Genomic DNA, 26,563 nt, shown 5'->3' on the forward strand with positions numbered 1-26,563 from the left:
TTAAAAACAAATCAAACCCCAGACTATGTTGATATAGCTTTATTCTCTTGTACATTTTATATATTTATATATATTTATATAATACTAAAATAACACAAGTTAAAAAAATGAACAAAGAAACTGTACAAAAAAATGTATATATACTACATCTTAATTACAAAACAGTCTACTGTCCAAAAAAGGCACTAAATTCTGAAATGGGCAATACAGTAATTTCCAACATAACTAGTTTGGAGATGGATGCAACAGCATTCAGTCCTGCCTTTCAGGGCTACGACGATGAGGAGGATGGCGTGTCACTGAAGGATATGTGGACACCCCCCTTTAGGGGGAGCTCTCCCACTGGAACGGCAAACTCAAAATTAAAAAAGTACCTTCGAGTTGGTAGCAATTAAACGGCTTAGTCCAACAAAAATAAAACCTTAAAGGAAGGTTTTGATTTGTGTTTCTCATTCCTGGTCCTTGCTCCAACATCTGCTCCTCAGAGACCCCACAGGGGAAACCTGAGGTCTAGGATTAGGAGCACGGCCTTCTTTAAATGTTCATACACCTATTTTGTTTTTTATGCCGTTTCAGTGGAAGGCTCCGGGAGAAATGGTTCCATTTCAAGCTTTTTAAGCAGTGACACTTACATTTTCATAAGGTGCATCATCATTCTCCTTTGATAGAACAGCAGACTTCCTCAGTAAGGGACTGTTGCCTCAGTCAAATTAGGGATGGCGTGACAAACAAAACAATAAAGCACGTCTTATTTTAAAAAGGTCATTCCTTTTTGTACATTATCATTAAAAAATTAGCATAAATACTTTTTTTTTTTTTTTTTACATTAAACCTATTCCTTGTTTTAACCAGTTCTGAGTCATATTGCAGCTTCTCACACATACTGAAGCAATACAGTTAAATCTAGGTGCACTGAACCAGAGTCCATGGTCTGGAAGGTCAACCTCTGAGGGCTGCTGCAGGAAGTTGGCTGCATTGACATGCACAATTCACTTCCTCTGGATCTCCAAAACTGTGTCTATAAAGACCCACTCCAATGGAAATAGGGTTTTTAGCATGTGCCATTTTTCTACTGATGGAGGACATGTGTAAAGGAACTTACAATTAACAATTTCTGATTTTGGCTAAAATGACAATCATAATAAAAAGACCTCTTGGAACGCTTTTAAAAGATGATAGGAGTGGGTCTTTAAGAGGCCGGTAGGATCAAGTCATATCATTTTGTGTCTTGAAGCCTAAAACAGATCTTTAGTTTGTCTTGTCTATGATTTCAAATCGGTTCCAGAGTGGTATGTGCTCCGAATAGTTTTGTTTTCTGATATCTATCAAAAGTACACAGGAAGGAGGTCATATATTTGAATTGTGACAAAAAGCAGACTGGTTTTAGAGATACTTTTGAGGCAAAAACATATTTAGTCACCTTTAAGGCTATAATTGAGAACATGAAACGTTACAGGAATATTTTCTAACTCTTACTGTGTGGATTTACTCTTCAAATCCATTTAATTTCCTTAAAAACAGCCCATAAATGAAGCCACTTTAGAAGAGGCGGCATCACAGAAGTGGTAAATAGCTTTGAATGATTTTCTGTCATTACATGCTGATCCCTCCCTTCACTGACAGGCCCGCTGTAGTTTCAAACACAGTGTCTCCAGAGGCTTCTGAGCACGAGGAACCGCCGCTTTGGATTCAACTGAACGCCATGCACTCTCAGCATCTTTTCCTTTGGCATGGAGGACATTTAAAATAGCTTAGAAAGTCTGTTTTCTTTTGCTGCATTGACCCAAAACCGATCCCCGTGGACTCCGGTTAATACAAAAGGCCAAAAACCATCAGATTCAGTCCCGGTTTGGAGTAAAAATGAGGAAGAGCTAAATCTGCTGTTGGAAACAAACCTCTATTAAGTGCGTTTTTGCTAAACCGTGCAAGAAAAAGCAAAGGAATAGCTGTTTTTACTGCAACAAAGGAATAAATCTGTGATGCTAAGGCCATCTCTCTTCAGGTGAGTTTTGGAAGGAGGTCAATAGTTGAGTTTGAATCCGAAAAAAAAGCAGCTTGACAACAACGACAGCAAAAAATCCTCAGTCTGATTCATCCAAAGGAATGGAAACCAAAGAGAATAACTGGACAGTTCTGGTGGAGAGAGAATCTTCCAGCTTGAGGATGACACTCCCCACCCGTCGTTCCCGAGATGAAGGCTGGAGGGCGCTCTTCTGAGGAATTGCACAACGAAGAGGTGTTTTTTAAAAGATAGGCGGCTCCCAGGTGAGTGACTGAAACCCGTCTGTAACTATTTACATGTCATTTAGCTGAGGTCGAGGTGAGAGACTGAGGTTCGGCTCAGACCATCAGTCTGAAGGAGGAAGGGAAGAGAAGAGGTATCCTTTGAGGAGAGGCGCTCCCAAACAAGAGCCACTGTTTGGTGGAACAAGGGGAAGGTTTTTACAGAGGAGATCAGAGTCTGGAGGAGTCCACCAGCTGGGTCAATATATCGAGTAAAATGGGGGGGTGAGGTGTAATTACTGTTTACATGGACGCTGGAAGAAGCAAAAGTCAGCAGCAGCTGGCAGGAGAGGGAACAGAATTTCAAGGTTTACTAAGTAACAATACTTTCATCCCCCCCAAGCAATTTGACCATCTTCTATAATCCTGGTCTGCCCCCCCCCCCCCCCCCCCCCCCCCCCCCCGCATTCATCTGCCCCGCTTTACTCGTCCTCCAGGGACTCCGTCTTGATGTCGTTAGGGACCCCTCCGGTTCTGGACAGCGCCAGGATGGTGTGATTAACCGCGGCCATCTCCACCGCCAGAGAGATGGGGTCCTGATGCTCGCTGTGTGCGGCGCTGTCGTCCTGCCACAGATGGGGGTGGAGATTGGATGAGGTGAAAAGGGATCAGCTGCACTGATTGGTTAACTTTTAAGCTTTTTTGAAGCCACAAAGAGACATGCATCAATATATTATTAAATTATTCAAAACGGTTTATATATAGATATATATTTATATATAGATTTATTCAAAAAGATATAATTGAATAATATATTGATGCATATGTCTTTAAGTAGCAGAGTGGAACCGAGCAGGTCTGGAAAAGCAAGTTCAGATCAACTAAACAAGAGGCTGGACAGACTTTTACTTTTTACTCAGCAATCTTAAAAAAAAAAAAAATTACAGCCATTTGGCTCACTTTTCAGACTCAAATGTCTTTTTTTTTTTAAAAACAAAAAGTAATAAATATGTTTGTGTCACTTCAAGAATCCCACTATCCCGAGGTAGAAAAAGCAACAACAAAAACATTCCATTGTTTCTATAGACCCACTCTGAAAATGTTCTTGTGGCATTTTTCTGACGATGGAAGACATGTTTAAAGAAAATGATTTATTAAAATCGTTGTGAATCAGGAGCAGATGAAAAAAAATGCAGCTTTAAAAAAGAAAAAAGTGCATCTGTAGAAAATACGCTGAGCGCGCGCCTCAAGCTCCCTGCTCCGAACTCTCAGTAACAGGAAGGGGAAGAGGGGGCGGGGTTGCTCTGCGCCAACAGTCCCAGTCAGAACTCTGAGACAAATCTGAACTCCTGCCGTTCTGAAGAAACTATGTCATGGACTTAAAGTGGGACTTTAAGCACAATGAAACACAAAATATATTCTTGTGAAAGCCAGTTGCACTCCATCTATCCATGAGATGGATTTCTTTTTTTGTAGTTTGGAGGGGGGGAAAAACAAACTGGACGAGTCACCTGTGTTGGCGAGGTGGGCTCCAGTCGATAAAGGCTGAAAGGTCGGCTCAGAGGTCTCTTGTCGAAATATGGCAGGTCACAGGCCTGGAAGGGGGCAGCAAACAGGTTGAAGTGAGCTTTAAATGTTCACTCAGTGATTTTAAGAAAATAAAAGTCAAAAACCACTAAAAGACAGTTCTGACTGGTTCCTTTTCAGTCCATGTCATGACAGCTGTGTGACTAAGTCGACTACCTGCTCGGAGAAGTCGTTCCCATCGATGTCGTCGCTGTTTGAGTGCCCCCCAGGACTCTGGACATCAATGCCATGACTCTCCAGGATTGTGGCTTCTTGGAGAAAAATGACAAATTATTAGATTGTATTCTAGCAATAATAAGACAAACATGGCAGCTGCAAGAAATGCAAGAACAGGGAGCTCTGAACTGCAGACTGGAAAAAGATCGGAATGCCTTATGGCTATTTATGACAGAAACTTTGCTGTAATTTTACTCTGCATTTACTTAATCCTTTAAACCCAAAATTAATTTCAAGCAATAAAAAAAAAAAATCACGCATGTCTTTGCTTTCAAGCGGATGTTAAACTAACGTTTGAAGCCAAAGAGGTTTGATGCAGATTTGCATCTATAGATGAAATAATGGACAAAGTAAAGCCACATTACCAATGTTTGCCCGCCTCTTGATCTCTTTGCGGCGATTGGCGAACCAGTTGTAAACCTTTAGGGAGGTGACCCGCTCCAGATCAGACAGCTTCTTCCCTGCAGGCACAGAAATATGTCATAACTCCAGGTTTTCTGTTCACCTTTAGAAAGGGGAAAAAACAAGACAAAAGTGTTACTGGCTGAGATCATAGAGGTGCTTTCTTTAGTCTCTCTCACCTGGTTTCTGAATAACAGCATTGCAGGCATTTGCTATCTCCTCCCTTTTGGCCTCATCTGGGTATTGGTTGTCATTGAAATAGCTATAAATAGCAGAAAAATAAACATGAAATGAATAAAAGTCTACAAAGTTCCTGCTTTGTTGTGAACCCTTTACACGAGTTCCAACATTTAAAGTTTAGTCTTTGTGGTTAAAAAAGCAAAACAAAGAAGTTGTAAAAGGTATTTTTTAAAGGCCCTGTTGTCTCACCTCTCCATCACAGCCAGACACTCTTTCCTCCAAGTGAAGCGGCTTCCTCGACGTAGCCGGAAGGTTCCGGGTGTGGTGGTGAGGGGCGGAGGAGTTTGCCTCCACTCCATCTCTTCCAGGGGTAGAGGAGCTGGCCGCATGTTCAGAGTGGCTCCTGGAGAACGGCGTTTTTAGAGCCAGAGTTCAGAGGAGAGTTGATCCATCTGCACGCCTGTTTGTGCTCAGATGTAGTAACTTACAGGAAATACTGAAAGTATGGAGAGGAACTCAATGCCTCATGTTTTTTTTTTTTTTATAAAGGAACTGAGCACAGCAAAATAACGGCCACAAAAGCCGTTTAGATGAACGTGACGGCGCACACCTGTTCCAGCTAATCTCACAACATGCTCTAATTATAAACTGAACAATGCTGACAAAGATGTGCCTTTCTCTTCTGAAGTCATGACCGCAGCAGAAACAAAAACCCCGGCAAAGGTTGGCACTGCATTTCATCAACTCCCCCATAAAGCAGCACAGATGGAAAGGAGAAAAAAGGAAAAAGACGCCGCCCGAGGAGCAAATACTGGATCCTAATGAGGTTTAAGTGGGCCAGGCTAGAACCGCATGAGGGCAGCAGGAGGAGGTTTTGGGCTGAATGGATGGTGGGTTGTAGGTTATCAAATAAATAACATAGTTCCACTGACTTTAAGATGGACTCTCAGACAGGAATGAGCCTGTGTTAAAGAGTGTAAGTTAAGAGGATTAAACTCAGATGAGGCAGGTGTTCAAACCTAAAATGTAGCAATCTCTACTAAAGTTGAACAGAAGAAAATGTGGACCCCTGCATCTTACTTTAATACTGGACATGACATTCAAACTACATTATAATAAACTGTTCCATCAAATGAGCATTTTTTTGACAAAAAATTAGTATTTTATGCACAAATTAATAGGAATTACATATACTAAAATATGCCCACACAATGTTAATTTGAGGGAACACATTTTGTTTTTCTCTGTCATGTCATACAGTAGCGAGCTCATCTATCATGACACTAACGCTTTTATTTGTAAAAATTTCAGTTACCTTACAAGATGACACATAATTGTGATTAAAAAATCTTTGGAAAATTGCATACAGTTTAGTTGACTTTTGTCTGGTTTTCTTAGAACTTGATTTTACATTTTTTTGACTTTGTTTTTGGATTTAAACATTTTTATTTTGTCTCTTCATGTTTGATCTTTGATATAAAACTTGAAAACTCTTTGATCCTAATTTTTGAAGTTAAAATGAATAACAAAAGCAACTACCGGTGCTTGGAATAGAGTTTTTTTGGACATTTTCGGGTTCACTTTGGAATTATTGTGTAATATAACATAAAATATTCATTAAAGAAAAAGAAGTTTTTGTAGTAGTAGTTCAGCCCCGAACTACTAAAACCATCTGTTAAATGTATATTTTCTTTATTATTTAAACTTCTGTTTTTAGGACGGTTTTCATGTTCTGTTTTTCTTACACAATTAAAGTTGTTTGTGTTGGGATCTTTCTGTGTGCCATTTCAGAAAAGTGATCACTTCAGGAGGAAAGAAAGAAGTGTCTGGAATGTGAGATGATTTGATCATGAAAGACAGAACTTCCTGTGATTACAGCAGAAATTATTGACATCTACCTTGTGACGTATAGATAATTCACTCACCATGTAACTAAGGAGACCTAAATAAAAGTGCGAGGTTGGAACAGACACCCTTAGGAAGAGCGGCGTGGAGCAGAAGGGTTGTCTGTTTCCAGCTCTCCTCGCGAGAAATCGTACCTGACTCTTGGTGTCTGTTTCCTTTCTTAACACTGTCTTGTGTTTGCAGGAATAACCTTGACACAAACCAAACTGAACATCTGTCCTCCTTTGCTAAGCAGCTGCAATGCTTTCAACAAATCTGTGCTAAGAAATGTTTGAGCTGCTCCGTCTGCCTGAACATGATGCAGCTTGCTTGTTGCAGAAATCCTCATGACTAAGTGGAGCTGTAGCTCTTTACACACGTTTCCTCTGATGACGGGGTTATGAAGGCCGCCACAGCAGGAAAACTAAATCCTCTCTGGTTCAACGATTGCACAAACGCTGTTCGCTTCACACAGCAACAATAAACAAACGGAAACCTGGAAAGGGTTACGGTTCATTCCAAACAAGTCATTCTTAGTGCAGTTTTCAGCTGTTTCTTTTGACAAATGTTGAAGGAAAAGCCTCACTTAGATTAATAACTGTCACAATAGAAAGTGGGAATGGGGTCACGGGGGTCAAAGCTGTTGGAGGATAAAGCCACACCCATACATCACTGAGAGAAGCTAGATATGGGGAAAAATGGCTAATAGTCATAAGGGGCACTAATAATAAGCAAAATATTCACAACTAAAGCTCTGAGCACAAACGAAATGTTTACAATCTTTGGCTTCAAGATTCCATTCAGTCATTCATTCAAGTTTTTATTAAATTACCAACATGAAAGCAACAGCTTTTATTTCTAATGTCTGGATAGAGCATTGAGTGAGGTAACATTAAAAAAAAGGATTCTGATATCTGTAAATGCTCTGGCATCTCAATTATTTAATTTGCACCCAGTAGAGATAAATGGCGAGCATTCCATTGAGGGAAAACAAAGTATTTACAATCAGTTTTCTCACATCGTCGTGTCTATTTGTCACAGCAGTCAGTGTCAGACTCAAAGGGGACATAAACCAGCAAAAAGCTCTCAAGTCCTCCTTTCCTACATCTCTGGATCTGGACAATATGAAGGACAAAGGACGGAGCACGTACCTGGAGTGGTTTTCTCCAGCGTGTACCAGCGGTAAAAGGCCCGCTTCTTCTGCTCGCTGAGGTCCGACCCGTGCTGCAGCAGCCAGTGAGAGATCCTGCTCTGGCTGATGCCTGGAAAGCAGCCAGACGCTGGATTACAGCAGGCCTCCATCCAACACAAAGCGCAATTGCAAAACACCCAGAGAAAACTCAAGAGACTGCAGAGTTCACCCCTCTTCAATCACAGACGCTCCTTCACTCTGCTCGCATCTGAACACATGCAATATTTATGTTGAGAAATGTACAAAACCTTAGAGCACAACTATGATCTTTTGCAATAAGACAAACCAGAATATCACTTTGTTTGATGTATTGGCACATTCACATCCAGAAAAAAACCCAAATGATTATCAGAAGATAGCCTCCTCCTCTGATAATCTAACCTCTCACAGGGTTGAATTTATGGGTTACGAACCGGTCACTTGTGCCACCACAGCCTGGGAAATCCTCCTGTTGCCCAGGAAAGCTTTGATCTCCTCCTTTACCAAACTGCTTTCCCGTCTGCAAACACAAAGAAACAAAGGATGAACATGGATCTAGTCGTCTGCAAGTGGATGCACCAGAATGGAGCGGAGCAGCGAGCTAAAAGCCAGTGCAGCGTATTTTCCAGATCACAAAAACAATCTTTTTTCAACTGCATTTTTTTCATCTGCTCCTGATTCACATCAATTTCATTAAAGAAATACTCCGAAATGTAATGTTGAGCTGGATTTTCTTAATATATATCCTACATTATGATAAAATAGCAACAAGAACATGTTAAAAACAGATTTTTATTGGAGTGGGTCTTTCAGAAGGATCAGTCTGTGGGTTTTTGGACAGTGCAGCTGCTTGATGTGTAGACGGACACACAACTTTGGGTTTAAGTTGAGAGGAAGTTAACATCTTGCTGGTTCTGTTTCAGTGTCTATCCTTATGTTGTTCTTTGTAACCTGCTCATCCCTGACCTCTCATTGTTCTCCTGCATGTCTCCAGCTTCTTTATAAAAATTCCAGTGTTTCCCTCCCTGTATGCTTTCTTCAGATCACAGCTTTTTGTTTGTTGTGCTGCACAATAACTGACTTGCAGCCTTTTGTGTAAAGCTATGAAAATGTATTATTCCTTTGCTGCTGCAGTTTGACAGCATTGCTCCTTTTTTTTTTTTGCTCTTTTTCCGCCGCTCTCATATAATCAGTGCCGCATTTCACACAGACACAAAGGCGGCGGCTCAATAAGCCGAGGCCCAATCCAAATGATCTATATTTTCAAAAATTTATTTAAGGGGCCCGCTTTCACAATTTCAGTCCTCGGCAGGGGAAAAGAAGAAAACATGCACAGACTTGCAGGAATGTAATATGTGTGGTACAATGTGTACCCACCCTGCTTTCTGGCATAAAGCCCAATCCTCTCCCTTATACATTTACACAGGCTCACATACAACAAGCTTATGAGTCTCTTGGCCCAATTCCTCCCAAGACACAGAGTGCTTTTCCTCTTTGGTGCTTATCCAGAACCGAATGAAGATGTGAGATCTTTTTTTTTCCCCCCACAGAAATGCGGGACGTTTGAACAGTCAAACCCTTCAAACTGTGAGCCGCTCTGGTGGCATATTTATGAAATTAAAATGCGTCACCACTCTTGACATCCAGCATCAATATCCTCTACATCAGCCTCTTGCAGCGCAGCTAAAATTAGAACTTGAAAACGCTACTTGTATTGACACCAGAGAATCGATGTAGCACAAGCGGCTGTACAAGACAGAAGAGCTGGCTGCAGAGGAGCAGGGAGGAGACAAGGGGTGCTCTCTGGACGGCAACTTCAGGAGAAAAACCCTGAGCCCAGGAGGAAACGGGAAGAAAACTTTAAAGCAGGGAACCGCTGGAGAGCTTATATGCCCACCTCCCCCCACCCCCCCCCCCCACCCCCCAGTGCATCTCCCTGCTCGGCTGGACTTCTAAACACGGCTTAACTTTTTTAAGCTGTCCAAAGATGATGTGCATTGGAAAGCAGGGGCAGGGGGAAATGAGCAGGGGCACAGTTACTACAGCACTGGGGATAATACATGAGCTCCATATGCCTGCTCTTACAAAAGACCTTCACTCCGGGCTGCTGGGAGGCAGATCCAGCAGCAGTTGGAAGAGATAGCTAATGTGTGAAGTGCTTCAAAACAAGCAGGAAATGGCAACCCGTGATAAACCATGAGCAGTGAACCTGTCAGGGTAAAAGAGCCTAACTCACTACCAAGCATGTCAAATGTAATTTTGTGTTTTGTTAAAGACAAAAGTGCTTTCCCTGTGTCATTTAAAACCTCCTAGATTCAGTTTTCAACTATTCCATCAATGTTGTTTAGTGTCCACAATTCGAAGTAAACAAAGCTAAAAATGTTTGTATTTTTAAATGCTATAGATTTCACCTTTAGAGCTAAAAAAACCTGCTTCTGTGGTAAAATCTATTTTTTTTCTTCTAAACAAACAAATATGAATGTAGAAAAGTTGTACTCAATTGGAGCTATACCTGCTTTCAACTGGGTCAAAGCTTTATGAACTCAATCAGTGAGAACAAAAGCAGAAAAGTGGAGCTTCACTGGTTCTCACCTCATCAGCTCCTCCACCTTATCGTCGATGTCCATGTCGTCCTCCGAGCCTTCAAACCCGAACGCTCGCGTCGCCGCTGCACTGTTCACAGGATACCGAGGGGGGGACAGCTTCCCATTGGGCGTAGCAGCAAGGCTGTCGCGGCCGTTCTGGGAAAGGGCCAACAGTGACATGGGCGATGGCAAGATTGCAGATGGCGGCGGTGGCCCCGGAGGTGGGGAGGTGTCGTAGCTGTTGCTAAGCGAGGGCGAGAGCCCACCGCCACTGTTAAACTGTGTCTGTGTGGCAGTGGAGATTTTGGATGTGGTGGAGGAAGAGGCGGCGGCGGCGGTGGGGTGTTCGCCGCCGCCGCTTTCGCCGCCGTCCTTGTTGTTGCCATTGCATGAAACAGAGGAGGTGGTGGTGGTTGCAGAGGCAGTGGTGTTATTGTTGAACGATGGGGTAGCAGTGTTGGAGGCAGAGTTGTTGGTGCAGTTGTTGGTCACGCCCACTCCATAGGAGGAGGAGGAAGAGGAAGAAGAGGTGCGGTGGCCGAACTTGTCGCCGTGCTCCCGGTCCAGCCGGTCCAAAGTGTCGAGCGCGTGCAGGATCTCCTGCTTGGTCATGCCGCTGCGCCGCAGCCGCTGCAGCAGATCTATCTGCTCGATTGTAAAGCGCGGCTCCTCGCAGAACTCAGACATCCTGCTGGATGAGAGAGAGGAAACAGGAAATGCGGGGAGGGGAGGGGGGGAGAGCAGGAAGAAATCCTGAGGAAAGTCAGAAAACAAATGAGTCAGGTGAAGGGATGGTGGAGTCACAGAGAAAATGAGAGGATTAAGTAGCAAAGAATGGTAGGAACCCAGCGGCAGATGAGGAGGAAAAAAAAGTGACGAACGAGGAGCAGAGAGGCAAAAGTGTGCAGTGGAAGAGAGTTTCCAATAGAAAATACATAAGAAGACAACAAAGAGGGCGCAGATAAGAAAAGGATGACAAGAGAGCCCGAGACAAAAGTGTGAAAGAAAGAGGAAGGGAGGGGCCGAGAATAAAAATCAGCTATTTTTGGGAGCCAGCAGGCAACACGCGCAGAGTGCCAGAGTCACCTTGACAGCTGATGCTATCTTAACATTCCCACTGTCGTTCTTTAAGAGCTTCTGTATAATCCCTGCTCTGCACACCACCCACGCCGTGCGTTTTTCATAAGCAATTTGCTGTGCTCAAAATCAATGCCACTGGAATCAGACTGCGGCAGATTTTCCATTTTATGTGCCAGCCCAGCTTATGTTGATTTGATAAATGATTTTCAAAAAAAACAAAGGGGGGGGGGGGTACACAATCTGTGAGGAAACATGTTTAAAAATGGAAATATACATTTATTGCTTTTTTTTTTTTTACTAAACACGTGTAAAAGTGTAGAAAGGTCGAGGATTTGAAGGGTAACAAACACATCAGGAGTAAAGTCAGTTCAGGATAACACTGAATCTTGCTGCACAGGTGAATATTAACTAGTCTCCAGCTGTCATTTCAAAGTCATAAAGCAAGATGCAAATCATTACCAACTGCACTTAAGTCTGCAAAATGTGACACATCCCAGACAGATGAGTTCCTCAGGATTTAACCCATAGCTGTCTCACTTGTCCCTTTGGCAAGAACGAAATATATTTACATTTTTATTCAATGCAAGTGCATGCATCTCAAGAGTTCTGCACCACACTGGGAATGCACAATGTGCCCTGCAAGCAAAATTGAGCATCTCCAATCATTACCCAAAGGGATTAAAGTATAAACCAAGTAAAAAATTTGCTTTGGCATTAGCAGGTTTAACTGGTACAGTAAAGTGCATGAACATCAGCACAAGTGAATTAAACTAGAATTCACACCAGATTTCTGCTTGGGTGTCACAGCAGTCGAAAACAGGGTGAAATGATAATAAAAACTTAACTAATCCCGGTGCGAAAGAAGGAATGAACACAATTTATGCTTCCTATCTTTACCAAAAGTCTGGATGCAGACTCTTTTCTTCCCCGTCCAATAACAGTTGTCGGAGTGTTTGCGTCCATCATGTGTTCTTGTTTTTTGTCTACGGGACCCGCAGTGAAAGTCTGTCGCTGTTCCCCCCGCTGCAGGAAAGCTGCTGGCTGTGCCAGCTCTCACGCCCTTTGCCCAAAAGCTAACGTTAGCAAAGGTTTCTGTGGCACGCGGGCACAATCAGCGCTAGAACGTCAACACGGACCGGCACCCGACCCTCTGGCTCAAGAAGATTCCCATCGTTTTAGTGGTCCTGTTGCTCAATTTTCACTGACAACAGCCCGCTGTCATCTCTGAACTCGGTCGGGAACTTAACAATTTTACCGTGCAAAATTAGCCCAATAAGCTAGCCGTGTCAGTCTTACTAGCTGTAGTTAGCCGCCTTCGCTGGCTAGCGAGCGTTTGATATTAATAAACATCACTTTAATTGTTGTATACAGCTAAAGTACACGACTTACCTCTCTTCAAATCGTCCACGTAACCATTTAACTTCTAAACGGATGCAAAGGCCCGCGGAGACGTTTATTGCAGCCGAACAAATAGCGCAATTTGATGTCAGTGCCCTGCGCGACCCTTTTCCAAGGATTTCTAATCAGAGGCGAATTATTTGCCTCTCCGCTTTGTCTGTCTGACAACAGCCATATTGACAACTAACACCTCCGAGTGGTTCAGAGGGAATTGTAGTTTCACCCCCTCATAGGGCGCGACACACGCCGCTGCGTTCCCGGTGCAAAGAACTACAAATCCCTAAGAGAGCTGATCCGCAGCTGTCACAAAAAGGCGATGCAGGTTTTAATGTAGCCACAGCTGTTCCAGCTGTTCCACCCACGGTCAGTGAGTCTAAGAACCACCAGCTGCCGGACTTTAAAAAAAAAAAGACAAAACTATAAGAATGAATACATTTTGATGAAAACACACAAAGTGTGGAGTAAAAAAAGAAAAGAAAAGTTTCACAAAGAATTAGGAAAACAGGAAAAATTAAGTTTGTGATGTTAATCCGCAGCCGAAAAGGGATTATAACAGTGTTGTCAAAAAGGTAAAAAATAAACAAGTACAAAAGTTATCCTGCAGTCTTAAAATAAAAGCACAGTATTATTATTTTATGTAGTAATCATACATTTCCAGATTGTTGACTTTTTACCACATCTATGTTAATGTAAACTATGTAATCTGCTTATGGCTACATAAATAATGCTACAATTCTGAAAACCGGTATTCAGAAACTGCCTAGAATTTGTGAAAGCAAATAAAAACAAAACATGCTTTAATAACACACAACCCCCCCCCCCCCCCCCCCCCCCCCGCTTTATAGGCCAACACATCTGTTTTGTTTGGTTTAAATGATACTTGTGCAAAAACTGATTTACATAAAACCATTTTGAAAGAGAAATTGGACATCATGAACTTATGAATCCAAATCCAAATCATTTAGTGTTTGGAAAGTATGCCTAGTCCGATATATAAAGAATTTTTCACTTCTCCAGCTACAGGCTGACTAATTATCAGGATTTATGTATATATATGTATATGATGTATATCTGTAAATGAAAACACAGTAAATCATAGCTTTATGTTGTTGAATTCTGCTCTGGAATTCAACACTATGCCAGGTCTGGTTCAGCATAGCTTCAACACATTCATTATTGCTGAGCAATAAAAAATGAGCTTTTTTTTTCTTCATCTTCTACCAGCTGCTCTTGTAAAAGGTTGCATAACATATTCACTATGACACCCCCCCCCCCTCCCCACAAATTGTATTCTTTTAGGAGATTTCAAAACAGATTTTTTTTCTGTTTTTACTTTAAAGACATTCAAGGATATAGAATTGGGGTTTGTATGTAATATCAATGCTTTTTTTTTAGTGTTATCAAGTAGTGCAGAATATATAGGAATCTGTGTTCACTTTGTTTCTGTTGTATAAACAGTCTGTTAAACTCATCTGCTTTGCTTTGTGAACAAATTGTCATTTAAAAAGAAATAACATCTGTAAGGGCACCGTAGGTGGTCCTGTACAATCTAAACAGGAAATCTGTTGTTCCTACATTTTTAGGGATATTAGGCCACTGACTGTGGTTGAAGGACAACAACAGTAGTTAATCTAATTTAGATTGCAATAGTTAGTCATCTAATTTTAAGTCTAATGATGTCATTTCTGGCATTAAAATAGTTTAGAGATATTTTTACTAAATCATGAGAATAGAATAGAATAGAATAGAATAGAATAGAATAGAATAGAGAATCATTTTAAGTGAAGACAGTCTCTTTGTAGTGTCCTTCGTAGGGTCCTTCATAGTTCCCCACAGTCTTCCTGTCGCTCCTGCTCTGGACAGGACCTCAGTGCGCAGCTGCTCACCCAACATGGTTTGATGCTTGGAGAGTGGATACATGAGCATCCGGCAGAAACTTCAGTACTACCGCAGGATCCGTTTTCTCCTCGCCTCTCTCTGTGGTTCTCTCAGCCCGCTTGGCCTTCCCCCGGAGCGCCTGCTCAGGTGAGCGTGCGGCTCGGCGGTAACAGAAACCGCTGTTCGCTCAGCTGTTTTGGTCAGCGAGGTTAGCTGGCTAGCAGCGACAGCCTGCTACACCGACTTAGCTTGAGCTGTTGGGGGCAAAAATGAGCGTCGTGGGTTTTTTTTTGTCGCTGAAAGTAAGCCTGCATTCTGGGCCCGGGACTCTCTGGACCTCCCACAGAACTTACTTAAAGTGGAGATGTTACAGTTTGATTTTTAAAGCGCTAGCTTGTGAACTGATGCCGGGGCCAGCTGTGATTTTGACCCGAGGCCGACGCAGCAGCAAGGTGGTCATGTTTGGCTCTGGTAGTAGTGGACAAAGTAAGTCGATCGAAACTTAGAAGAAAGTCTTTGAAAATGAAACATTTGCTCCCTAAACACATCAAGTCGAAGTAAAATCCACCAAAACGCTCAGACTTTGTGAGGTGGAAGGTTTGCGCCTGAGGGGGAGCGTCATATCTCTGAAACTCCAGCTGTGCTCTGGCTACATTCATTGTTTTGTTTTTCCTCAGCACATGGATTAGAGAATCTGATGAAGACAAAAAAATAATATTGTGGAAGTCTTTTTGAATCTGTTCATTAACATATATCAGTCAGATTTATCCTCTTCGTGATAGTAAAATCAATTTTCTGCTATTTTATTTCTCCATTGTTGACTTTTTTTAAACCAACAACACTATTCTTTGTTTAATTTTTTACCATTTGTATAAAATTGAACACATGCTTTGTTATTAACTTGCTCCCTAGCTCCATACAATTCCTACCTGTTGAGAGAAAGTTTAGATTTTGAAATTGTGTTTACCTATATTGTTTACTTCCTGTTTCCGGTGCTGGCCCGGCCTGGTTCACTTTTTACAGATGCGTGGGAATCATCTGTATGTTTTTATCTTTGTTTAGATTCTTGTGCGCGCCTCTATGTCATCCACCAGAGGGCGCTGCCACACTTTTTTTTGTCAGTCCAGTTGTCCACTGTATTCTGAGGATTTCCTGTTAGGCTTCCTGTTACGATTCACTGATTGTAAAGGACACTTAAAAAACAGCATCACTTTCCCCAACCTTTGTTTTCTGTATAAAGTATCCCAAGGTGTACTAAAAGTGTTTAATTATCTCCTCCCTCTGAACTTTTTCTTGCACAAAGCCACCTGGCAAGTTGCAAATGCATTTTTCTGCCAATATTAAACATAAACTATCTTATTATATCTGCCTTTATTATAAATCAAGCCAATTCAACTCAGTTGTAGTTTGAAACCAGCCAGTCAACCTGTAAACTGCTGTTTGGAAAGTTGCTGATATCTTGACATGGGCCAAAGCCTGTCTGAAATCTAAAAGCTTGCTGCAGTGACTGATCTCTTTTTATCTAACCTCCTCACCCCTGTCCAAATGTCTTTGAATCCCTCCATACGGAACAACTGGCCCGGACAGCTGTTCAGCAGCTGCTTACCATCTAAATTTGGCCTCTGCCTGCATCTGGGCAGGTTTTCCTCCACGTTGATGCCCCTTTGTAAACCACTTTAGGTCTGTCATGATGCTATCTTTGTATTGGCATTGGAGCAGAAGACACGCTACATCCAAAGTTGTTTTTTTTCTTCTTTTTTTTCTTGGAAGATCACAAACTACATCCTGTTAGTCTGTGAGTCCAGACTAAGTGGCATATACTGCATATTTCTTACCATATATGGACTTGCAAATTAAAGTCCCTCTCCGACCATCCTCTGAATCTGTTGTAGAAGCATTCCCAGTGGTCTTTAAAGTATGACCATTCTGTTTTTAGCCAATATTTCAAAAAACTGTCATTTTCTAGGATGTCGTTTCTGTAGAGCGGCAGTAGTTGGCATGGAGTAAGCCCAACCCCCATTTCCCATCATGCATCTGTTTACGTGTGCTCCCTCTAGCTTACTAGATACCAGCTCAGACAAGGAAAACAAAGACATACATGGATCTATTTGTCTAAAAGTGGATGCAGCAGAATGGAGGGGAGCAGGGAGCTTGTGGTCCATTGTACGTCACAAATACCACCTTTTTTAAACAGCATTTTCTCAGCTTCTCCAGATTCACAACAATTTGAATGAAAATAAAATTCTCAGAAATGCAATTTTGAGCTTCATTGTTTTATACATGTCCTCTGTAATCAGAAAAATGCCACAAGAACATGTTTAAAACACATTTTTTTTAATCTGAGTGGGTCTCTAAGGTTGCTTTGCTTGTAGAACTTAGATGAAGTTTGTTATGACTATCAGTTTCAACTTCTGATCAGTTTTCTTTTTGCCTTTGAAATTCACTTAGCATCAGTAAACATAACTACAAAAATGGAAACCTGGGATTTTATTTTTCTTTCTGCCATTTTATCCTGTAGATGAAAGCAGGGAGAGAGCGTGCATCACCAGAATCTCTACTTAAAAGCCATTCCCAGTTTTCTGTAGAAGAGATGTCCACATCCAATCCTAATGCTTTAGTATAGATTCAACTTTTTTCCTTGCTTTAAATTTCCTCAGACTGCATTTCACAGATTGAGCTATCAAGCCCCCCATTGACAGTGCCAGTGACCTTTAGCGGTGTTGCTGATGTGCAGTTGTTGGTTTTGTAATTCATCCTTGCTCACTCTTGTGCGTTTTCTTCCTCGGGGTGGCACAGGGGTTAATCGCGCAGGGAGCTGGGTGCCATCGGAAGGTATGACTGGACACTTGCTGTCCATAATTCAAACTGCAGCAGAGCTCTCTTTGATGTGGAGCTAAAGGATGGAGACACTGGTGGATCTGCGGACTGCTGTGGCACCAGCACGGCTAATCTCCGTCTGTCTCTGAGGAGACTAGCAGCTGCCGCGCAGCATGGATTTGTGGTTTGTCGTTGAGCGATTGGCTTAACGGGTCCAAGGGGGACGTCTGAGACTTTTCACTGTCAGAGATTACGACAGAGATTTATCCTCGGTTCATAATTATGCTTTTAGGAAGGATAAAACTCAGAACAAACAACAATTCAATTCAATTTTATTTGTATAGCCCAAACTCACAACAACAGTCGTCTCAACAACACATTTTAAGGATTCTGTCCTAGCCAGAAAACGTTGATTACAGTGTTTAAAGATGTAAATTTATATAAATAAACCATTTTTTTGTATGTTAAAAAGTAGAACTATATGCTTTAGACTTTGAATGTAAAGATATCCAAGTATGAAGCCCCCAAAATCATAGAAAGAAGTTTTAATAAACAAACCCATACTTTTTTTTGACTAGACTCAATTCTTTCCTTTTTATTAAGCTTGAATTCTTTTGTTGTTTTTTCAATCCAATAAATTAGTTCCTAAAGACATCTGGGCCTTCACTAACAAGCTTTAAACTGTGTTTATCCATTTGTTGCACTTTTATTGATATTTCGGTTTACTTGTGCACTAGGGCTGCACGATATGAAGAAAACTCGCGATATGCGATATCAGTGATTAATATTGCGATAACGATATAATTTGCGGTATATAAACAATTAGCAAAACAACCAAAAATATTATTCCCATTCCTTTACAACAGCTTAAAAATTATACTACAAATGACCCTTGTTGACGTAGGAGGCGAACATACAACATAATAGGGCGCCATCCGATTAGTTAACAACGTGAAGGGGTCCATCTGATTGGTCAAATGCAGAAAGGGATTCTTTCAATCCATTAAACACTTCAAGCTGCTATAAGATTGTTTGGCCACATCTAAGGTAACCATTTATTGCAAATTTGCTGTCTTTTGCGATATGCATATTGCACAGCTTGATATTGCGATAACGATAAATTTGCGGTATATTGTGCAGGCCTATTGTGCACTAATACATAATTTATTAATACATGGGTAAACACCCCAAAACAAATAATGGTTGTAATTGTGACACAAATTTAACAAATAATTTCTTTTATAAAAATAAAGAAAAAATGTACTTAACATTCAAATTAACAAAAAACATTTAGTTGATTTTTCAGACACTGAAATTCAGCGCGCACTGGTTTAAGAGAAGCTGGTTCGGACTGTCTGCCAGCTGAACCCAGTTGGGTTCTGACCTGTTCTTTGCATCTGATGCCTTCGTTCGGATCTCGCATGCAGGGAATATGTCCCAGGCAGCTCAGACTCATGAAACACTAAACATTTCTTCATACATGAACGGTACTTGAAACTTACATTTATCGTGGTTTTAGTCGTAGAAGTGGCAGTTAGTTGACTTGTGGTTGTCAGAACAGTTGCTCATTTCTTGTGCTAAAATACTAGATTCCTCCTATGTTTCATGAAGCTAAATCAGCATCAGTCTGTTACGGTAGTGAAGCGAGCATATGCTCCGTCTATTGTTATCTATTCCGTTATTATGATTTGCCTATGGAGATGAAATGTCCAGATAGGATAAACAAAAAGAAGATGGGACGTCAGGGCATACTTCCGCTGCAGTTCCACCCACAACTCAGAGGTGAATTTCTAATGAACTCCTGCTGCTCTGCAGAAACTATGTCCTAACATCACAGTTTTTTGGATCGTGGCTAAAAACGACATAATCATAATTAAAAGATCACTGTGATCGCTTTCAGAAAATAGCCCAAATGATGATTGAAGTGGGACTTTAACCATCTTTTTTAAAAACAAATTTTTAAAGTCTAATCTTTTACTTAAAAATCAAAAAACAGTGTGCCTTATTTATTAACTCCGGTCATGCTTACAGATCTGGAACTGACTTCGTGTGGTGCATGACACTCAAAAATCTGTTTTACTACGACTTTGGTAAACCAGGAAGCTGCACTGCTTGGCGGATTTCCGGAGCATTGTGGGTACTGTAGTCGAGGGTTTGGTGGTGGCAAACGTACTGTGCTTCAACATAATAAACTGAAAAAGTGAGTGCATTGTTTTATATTTTGTGTGTTACAACTGAACAATTTCGGTCGTTATTGCTGATAAAGTTTGACCTAACTGTGGTGTTGCTTTCTCTTCAAAGGCTGATTATTTCAAATAAAAGAGGCAAACATGAAGAACTTTCCATCAACCCCTCTGACCAAATATACCTCTCAACTGATCTAGGGACTCCAGGTAGTGTAGTCTTAGCACAATATTTGACTGTTTGTCTAATGCTCCCCATATTTCTGCTACTTTCTATCAAGGGATTTAATATTTTTAATGCTTAAAATCTCTTTACCACTTTAATCACAAAACTCAGGGTAGACCATTCAATTAAGAACTGCATACACAATTACATTAAAAAAATATTACTGTTATAGTCCAGCTATGCAGTTGAAATTTGCCTCATTTTCATCTTATTGAAGGCAGAGATTATTCCAAACAAAGTTTACATATAGTTGAGTTGTGGTGATTGAAATGCTAAAAATAAATGTAAAGATTAATGTTGAATGACTAATAATGTACATGTAAAATCTGAAAGAAGGGGGTGACCGGCTTAACGTCACGCGACAATGGAGGACATGGGACTGTGGCAACACAGGCTGGAGGAGGGAGACTCACCAGCAGGAGGTAGAGCCAAGAGAGGAGGGGTTGTGATGTACGCCTCTCTGAGCTTAGTGCCCTTTCTTGCCCTCTTTATCTTCAAGCAAGAACTACTTGTGTGGCAGTTTGTATATAATACAAGCCTGGTCAGTTTTTATTTTGCTGCCAGCTGACTCTGATCTGTTGCTGTGGTGCCGTGGTGCAGGTTCGATTCCCGCCTTGCTCGCTCATGAGTCGAAGTGTCCTTGGGCAAGACACTGAACCCCACCTTGCCTCTGGTGGTAGGCGGGCGCCTGTGTTTGGCAGCGGAGCTGCCACCAGTGTGTGAATGTGTGTGTGACTGGGTGAATGGGTCTGTGACTGTAAAGCGCTTTGTCCTTGTAGGAAGAAAGGCGCTATATAAGTATACGCCATTTACCATCTGCCACCTTGTTTTTAGCGTGGTAGCAGTCAAGGAAAGTCTCTGGAGGGTCTTTTTCCAAATTGCCTGGAGAAAATGAACATTAGTCATATTGATGCAAATGTTTTATGTTTTTATTCATAGATGCAGGTCTGCTACCAAGTGCTTTAAAATAGTTGGCTTGGTTTTAGGGTTATATATTTTGGTCTATATCTATCTATAATCATTTGTAAAATGTCCTTGAAAAATTCTAATGGGGCTGGATCTAAGCCTCACTGGTCTGTGGGGTCTACCTGTGTTTACTTAGGACACGCCCACTTCCGCCTCATAAAATGTCTGACATGAAACCTGAAAAAGGTTGGAGACCACTGCTTTAGAGTGTGCAGGTGCGCAGTATTTACTGTTATTTGTAGCTTTCTACTGATTCCTTCTACTTTGATCAATTGAGGCTATGCCACAAAACCAAAGTGCATTGTTATTTCTATTTATCTTCCATCATATTTACTTTGACCTCCAGCAGTTTAAAAAAAGACGTAACCATTGTTTTTTTTTATCTGTCTCATTTTACTCTCCATTATGTTCCCAGCCAAGATGGCGTCAGCGGCCTGCGATGTGCAGTTTTATCGAACATCACCTCTTCTGGAGTAGGCTCTGGGTTCAGTGGGCGGAGTTTGGTTACAGGGTGATTTGCTCCGATTTTTGTCTCAGCATTCCTGCAGAACCTGCTATCTGAAGTTAATGACAAACTCAACAAAGGAAGGGGAAACTGTTGAAAAGCATGGCCCTTATCAGACATGGCCTCACCATCTGTGACCTTAATTGGCACATTTCACTGAAAACCCACAAACAGGGGAGGACAAATTACTATGGGGGGAAAAAAGCTCCCTCCGCCCGAATTACTGGGCTGATTTCTAAAATGGTAAACATCTGACTACCAGTGTTTTATCCATCAGCAAACTTTCTCCATTACCTCCAACCTCATGCATGTGTTCTGTGTAATGTTAAAGAAATTCAGGATGTTGGCTTCAGCTGCCGTTCCATCCAATTTTACCCAATGGTTTTTATTCCAGCCAGATGAGAGATGACTTTTCTGCTGTGCTGGATTTGATAAAACCTTGACACACGTGTTGGTTGGAATCTGCAAATGACGGATCCTGCTTTTCCTTAATGTTGTACACATAGTTTTTTGCTGTTATCATATGATTCTGCACAGTTTTAATCATCTTGTTATTGCAAGTTTCCTTCATAAAGTTTGATTGTAATTGGACTGAGGTGATAAAGTCGACCACGGATAGGCCTAGGCGCCATCATGGCATCTCACAGAGCATCCCTCACATGTAAAAAAGAAAATCTGCTAACGTGAATCGCTCTCTTCTTCCCCTTAATGGCTTAGGATGAAAGAAAATCATAGAGCCTGGTGCTCCTCCAGAAACTTGAAATGTTACATGCTCTAGGCGGCACACTTTCAACTGGTTGACCCGGAGGGGCCTTTTTTTTTTTTTTTTTTTTTTTGCGATGAACTGCTTTGAGAAACCGACCCGTCCGGCTATCTCTTCCATCGCCGCTGTGCAGAGCAGCGCCATATCTCTGCTGGCACCGCAGCTGTCACTGTTTGCATGTTAGATATTCTGACGGATGACGAAAACGAAGCAGGTGTTGTGCATTAAAGGAGCCTGTGGTCAATACAGTTGTCACAGTGGATCATTGTAATATACGGCAATGTGAGCTTTGCAACAGAGCTGTAGCTCCCACGTTTTCCCTGAGGTGAAGGGGCACAGAAAGTGGAAAATGAATTCATGTGGTTTCAGCTGAAGTGGTCTCGAAGACTCATCAGAAACATGGAAGTGTCTTTCGGGCTTCGCTGCTCCCGTCCCGCTGTCTCGTCTCAGTACAATCTCTGGCCTTTATTCACTTTGATGGACCATTTACTGCAGATGGAAACATATTTCTTATTTTTCTACTTTGCTGCTGAAGACAGTCCAAATTATTTTCCGAGACCTCCCAGAACTTTGATTGCTTTCTCAGTAAATGCAAGGCTTTAATAAAAATGAATATTTAGTGTCTTAAAATGAACATAAACGATCATAAAAGCCTTGCATAATCCCTAAATCACACTTACACATTTGGGTTTTTATGACTCGCTGTCAGTAGCTTAACCAAACTGCAAATTTTCCATGGACCATCAGTCACACATCAATGTGCATTAGCTGTGCACTTAATGCCTTTGCTCTTTGTGTGTTTATAGATATTTTTCCTCCACAAACCACACTTGGCACAGTCACCTCTTGGGTCTTTGTTTTTGTGTGTTAAGTGCTTCATGGCATCTTTCTTTTCTTGTGCAGTTCTTCAGACAAACCCCCCGCAGACAGGGCCTGGTCCCCCCCCTCGAAGAGAAAGCACTCTCATTAGGATCTGCTGCACAAACTGGAGCACGTTGACTGGCTCACAGATCAACAGGGACACATGTTTCTTGCTGAGGTTTGACCCCAGAGCTTGTCAAATCGTGTTTTGGCTGAAATGCCTCCAGGTCATGGGTTCAGTTGCTTTTCAAAACTAGCCTTATTCAGGCCAGCTTGCATATTGAAAAGCATTTATTAAACATAGCACGAGTGAGCATGTTGAAGGGAAATGGGGGATGTTTCATGAATAAAGATTGGATAATACTGAGGTCATTCTTTGCTTTCTTTGGACTGGTTTCTTTCATTTCCCAATGGAGAACGTGAAGAAACCTTTGAATTGAAGAACTCTGAAATGTTTTTCTGCCTGACAACCATTTACAGAAACAATATGACAAAAAAGACCTGAACATTTTATCATCTGGTATGTTGAAAACTACAACTCTTCACAACAAGGCTATGTGCTTTTTCAGACTTGAACTGCACTCTGAATTGTACCTGCACAATTACTTCAAACAAATATGGAGTACTCATCATTGTGTGACCTTGTAAGGCTGAGTTAAGGCAATCAATTTACTCAGAAAAGTAGCGCGGTTTACAGGGTGTTCCTGACAGCGTGGCTTCAATCTCTTCATGCTTGACATTGGCAGCTGTTCTGATTAAAAGGAGTGGTGGCTAAATTAGCTGTCTGACTTTGATTGAAGGTGGGCTTTAGAAATTGCCATTAGAACATTTCAAAAGGTTCCTACAAATGATAGATTTACTGGAAACAAGGTCAAAACCACAGTTGGGTCAGACGGATTAACAATGACGACGTGGTGGAGAACTTATATGTGTAGATGTACCCGCTCTTAAATTACATGAGGGATAACTCAAGGGGGTTGCTTGTGCCAACGGTCCCACCCACGACCCAGGGGTGAATTTCCAATGAACTCCTGCCGCTCTACAGAAACTATGTCCTAGAAAACGACACGTTTTTGGATTTTGGCTAAAAACGGTGTCATCGTAATTCAAAGACCACTGGGAACACTTTTACAATAGATCAAAAGATGTGAATTAAAATATGTGGAAATTCCTTCTGTGTTGTTTTTGTGTTGTGCAAATGATACAATAAAAGGGAAAAATATTATTTTGAATAAAAGATATGTTTGTATGTTTTGTTGGCTTTCTGCATAGAAAAGATTCTGTCTGTATTCAGAATTGTTCTCTTTTGGTGTTGAATTATCTCAATGCCACTTCAGTTTAATTTCTTCACTTTTTCACTAGAACAATTCTTAAGTCCGGGAGAATCCAAGAAAACAAAACAAAATTATGTTTTCTTGCCCTGGTTCCAAACTCCTCAATTTCTTATTGAGATCACCACAATGAGTGGAATAATGGAGGAACAGATGACAAAGGAGAATGAGCTTATTCTTTTTGACAGAGATTTAAATTTCTTAGTCCCCTATCATTCATTTTTTTTTTTTTTTACATTCTTATCAGTCAAATTTTATATTATGCTAGAAAGTATATGAGTTTTCTCCTTTAACTTTCCATTTTAACCTGTTAGGAGCTAGGATTTAACAGCCACTGCCGCAACTAAATGTTACTTTGAAAATCATTTCATAAAAAACATCTTTTTAACACAGATACTCATGGGTTTGCTTAACCCACTACTGGTATTTTTCTGGTTTTAGCCTAGGGAGTTTCCCCTCTTCCTTCATGTGGATTAGAGTTGACAAAAACCATGATCGTTGCACAGCCCGCCAGGCTGATAAAGTTAAATGGATGCACCTGCAAGCAAACAATCCTGCACAGTACCTATAGGCCTGCACACAAGCATTGATGTATACGAACAGCCTCTTATTTGAGTTGAAATGCACCACAGCAACATGTGGCTTGCATTTCCTTTGCAACTTCTTTCAAAAAGTTGGGGGTGGGTATTCAATAAGGACCCATAAGAATAATACTTTGTTTTTAACGCAAAAATATTTTGCCAATGCAGTGATCTGGGTGTGATTTCAGCCTCTTGGACGCTTGGAAGCAGGTTTTGCTCGATGTCAATGGTGATCTGGTTTGCACTCAATAACCTTTTTGTGAACAAGACAGGAACTCGCTTAATTTATGGTCAATCCATTGGTTCTTAACATAATGCCATCTCTCTTACTTGAAGCCCCAAGTGTCCAATAAATCTTGAACCTCTTCTACAATGACGTTGTTGTAGATGCTGCTTTTGCACCAATTTAAGATTATTTTTAACCCGGTGATCATTTTATTCCAACTTTTTTTAATTGAATCTTTAGAACACATTAACAGAGAGAGCATATTTTCAAAAGGTAAGAGTGTTCGAACGATAATACAGCTCTGTGTTTCCCATATCCCTCCCTACCCGAACCCAAAACATTCCCATATCCAGGTCATGCGTATGCACACTCTTTTACACACACGCACACATACACACAGGACATAATAGAGGTCCAGTCTCTGCTCATGTGCACAAATACAAGCACACCCCAAAAAAAAAGAAAAATAATTTAAAAAGGGGGGGTTATTTGTATGATTTTTGAATTGAACTACTCACATCTGACGGGAGAACAAAACAAAGACATAATAAGATAAGATAATGATGATAAGATAAGATGATAAGACACAAAGAAACCCGGTGATCATTTTAATTCTTATTAGCTCAAATAAATGGTTTTCTTCATTGGTTCTTGCCAATTTCAGTCTATATTTAAGACTGTGAAAGTGACTGAATTCAAATGTCTAAGACTTCTTACAAAGCATTTTTTACTTCTTTCAAAGACAGCTTATAAGCTCTCAATGTTTCACTGGGCATCACCTCATGGTGGTCAATCACTGTGGACTTCTGCTATTGGTTAGGAAACCTATACATTAAAGTTTATAACAATGAAAAATTCAGTGTTCTTGATTATCCACAGCTAAATCTGAGTTGCAGAGGACAGTTAGTGATTGCATTTGTAATTAATATGATACTAGATGAATGCAGAAATGTGATGCAGTTTAGTCTCATGAGTTTCCTTTGGAGCGCACATGGCTCTGGACTCTGTCAGCTGTCAGCAACAGTCCTGGCCTGAGGTGTTTTGTTCTCTCCCACACTATAAGCTCAGTATGTTAATAGACCTCTGGAGACCCTGCAGTTTAGCCTGCAGGATCCCGTTTAGTGGACTTAATTGTGATTTTATTTTTTTTGTTGGACTGATGTCTTTGGGGTCGAAGGGATTCTCTGATCGATGTTGTCATTGTCCCAACAGAAGTGGAAGGTTCCAGGACCCAAATTTGAACTGAAATGACAACATAGACTTCTCCCATCTTTTGCCATTCATTGGAAGATCCTGTAAAAACATATTGATTTCAGAGAAAATACACAGACAATAGGAACCATAGAGTTTCACATTAACTATTTAAAAACCTTGGCTTAGCTCATAGATTCACATCTGCGTCTCGTTTTGGCATGTGTACTTCCCAGAATATGAAAGCACAATGGACTTTCTATTAGTTGCAGGTTATTTTATAGCATAATAACAGTGTTATTTCTCCTG

The 26,563-nt window shown here is 41.1% G+C and overlaps 2 protein-coding genes across 8 annotated transcripts in view; one reads left to right on the forward strand and one right to left on the reverse strand.

Annotated features, from left to right (window-relative positions):
- Positions 1-24: 24 nt before the first annotated feature.
- Positions 25-12,929, reverse strand: hmbox1b (homeobox containing 1 b). 6 transcript variants are annotated; one of them, XM_023953268.2, is made up of 10 exons: positions 12,718-12,929; positions 10,256-11,001; positions 8,098-8,183; positions 7,644-7,754; positions 4,858-5,011; positions 4,608-4,690; positions 4,392-4,487; positions 3,967-4,058; positions 3,735-3,818; positions 25-2,849 (listed from the first exon to the last, which is right to left on the reverse strand). In XM_023953268.2, the coding sequence occupies exons 2-10, from the start codon at positions 10,933-10,935 to the stop codon at positions 2,706-2,708; spliced, it is 1,530 nt and encodes a 509-aa protein (XP_023809036.1). In that variant the 5' UTR covers positions 10,936-11,001; positions 12,718-12,929; the 3' UTR covers positions 25-2,705. The 6 variants fall into 6 exon arrangements, with proteins under 6 accessions (XP_023809036.1, XP_023809033.1, XP_078798560.1 ...); XM_023953265.2 differs by having other exon boundaries at positions 3,967-4,061; XM_078942434.1 differs by having other exon boundaries at positions 10,256-10,939; positions 12,718-12,924.
- A 1,629-nt stretch (positions 12,930-14,558) lies between these two features.
- disp1 (dispatched homolog 1 (Drosophila)) overlaps positions 14,559-26,563 on the forward strand; it is a 62,784-nt gene continuing 50,779 nt past the window's right edge. The window contains exon 1 of one of the 2 annotated variants that reach the window (XM_011491773.4): positions 14,559-14,751. Coding sequence is in view for 1 of the 2 variants with exons in the window: in XM_078942432.1 (XP_078798558.1) it covers positions 14,626-14,751 (126 nt within the window). In the remaining variant the exon portion in view is untranslated. The remainder of the gene's footprint in view (positions 14,752-26,563) is intronic. The other variant, XM_078942432.1, reaches the window with a different exon arrangement.

This window comes from Oryzias latipes, chromosome 24 (assembly GCF_053564925.1).
Source record: "Oryzias latipes strain Hd-rR chromosome 24, Olatipes_Hd-rR_3.1".
In the NCBI taxonomy this organism is placed as follows: Eukaryota; Metazoa; Chordata; class Actinopteri; order Beloniformes; family Adrianichthyidae; genus Oryzias; species Oryzias latipes.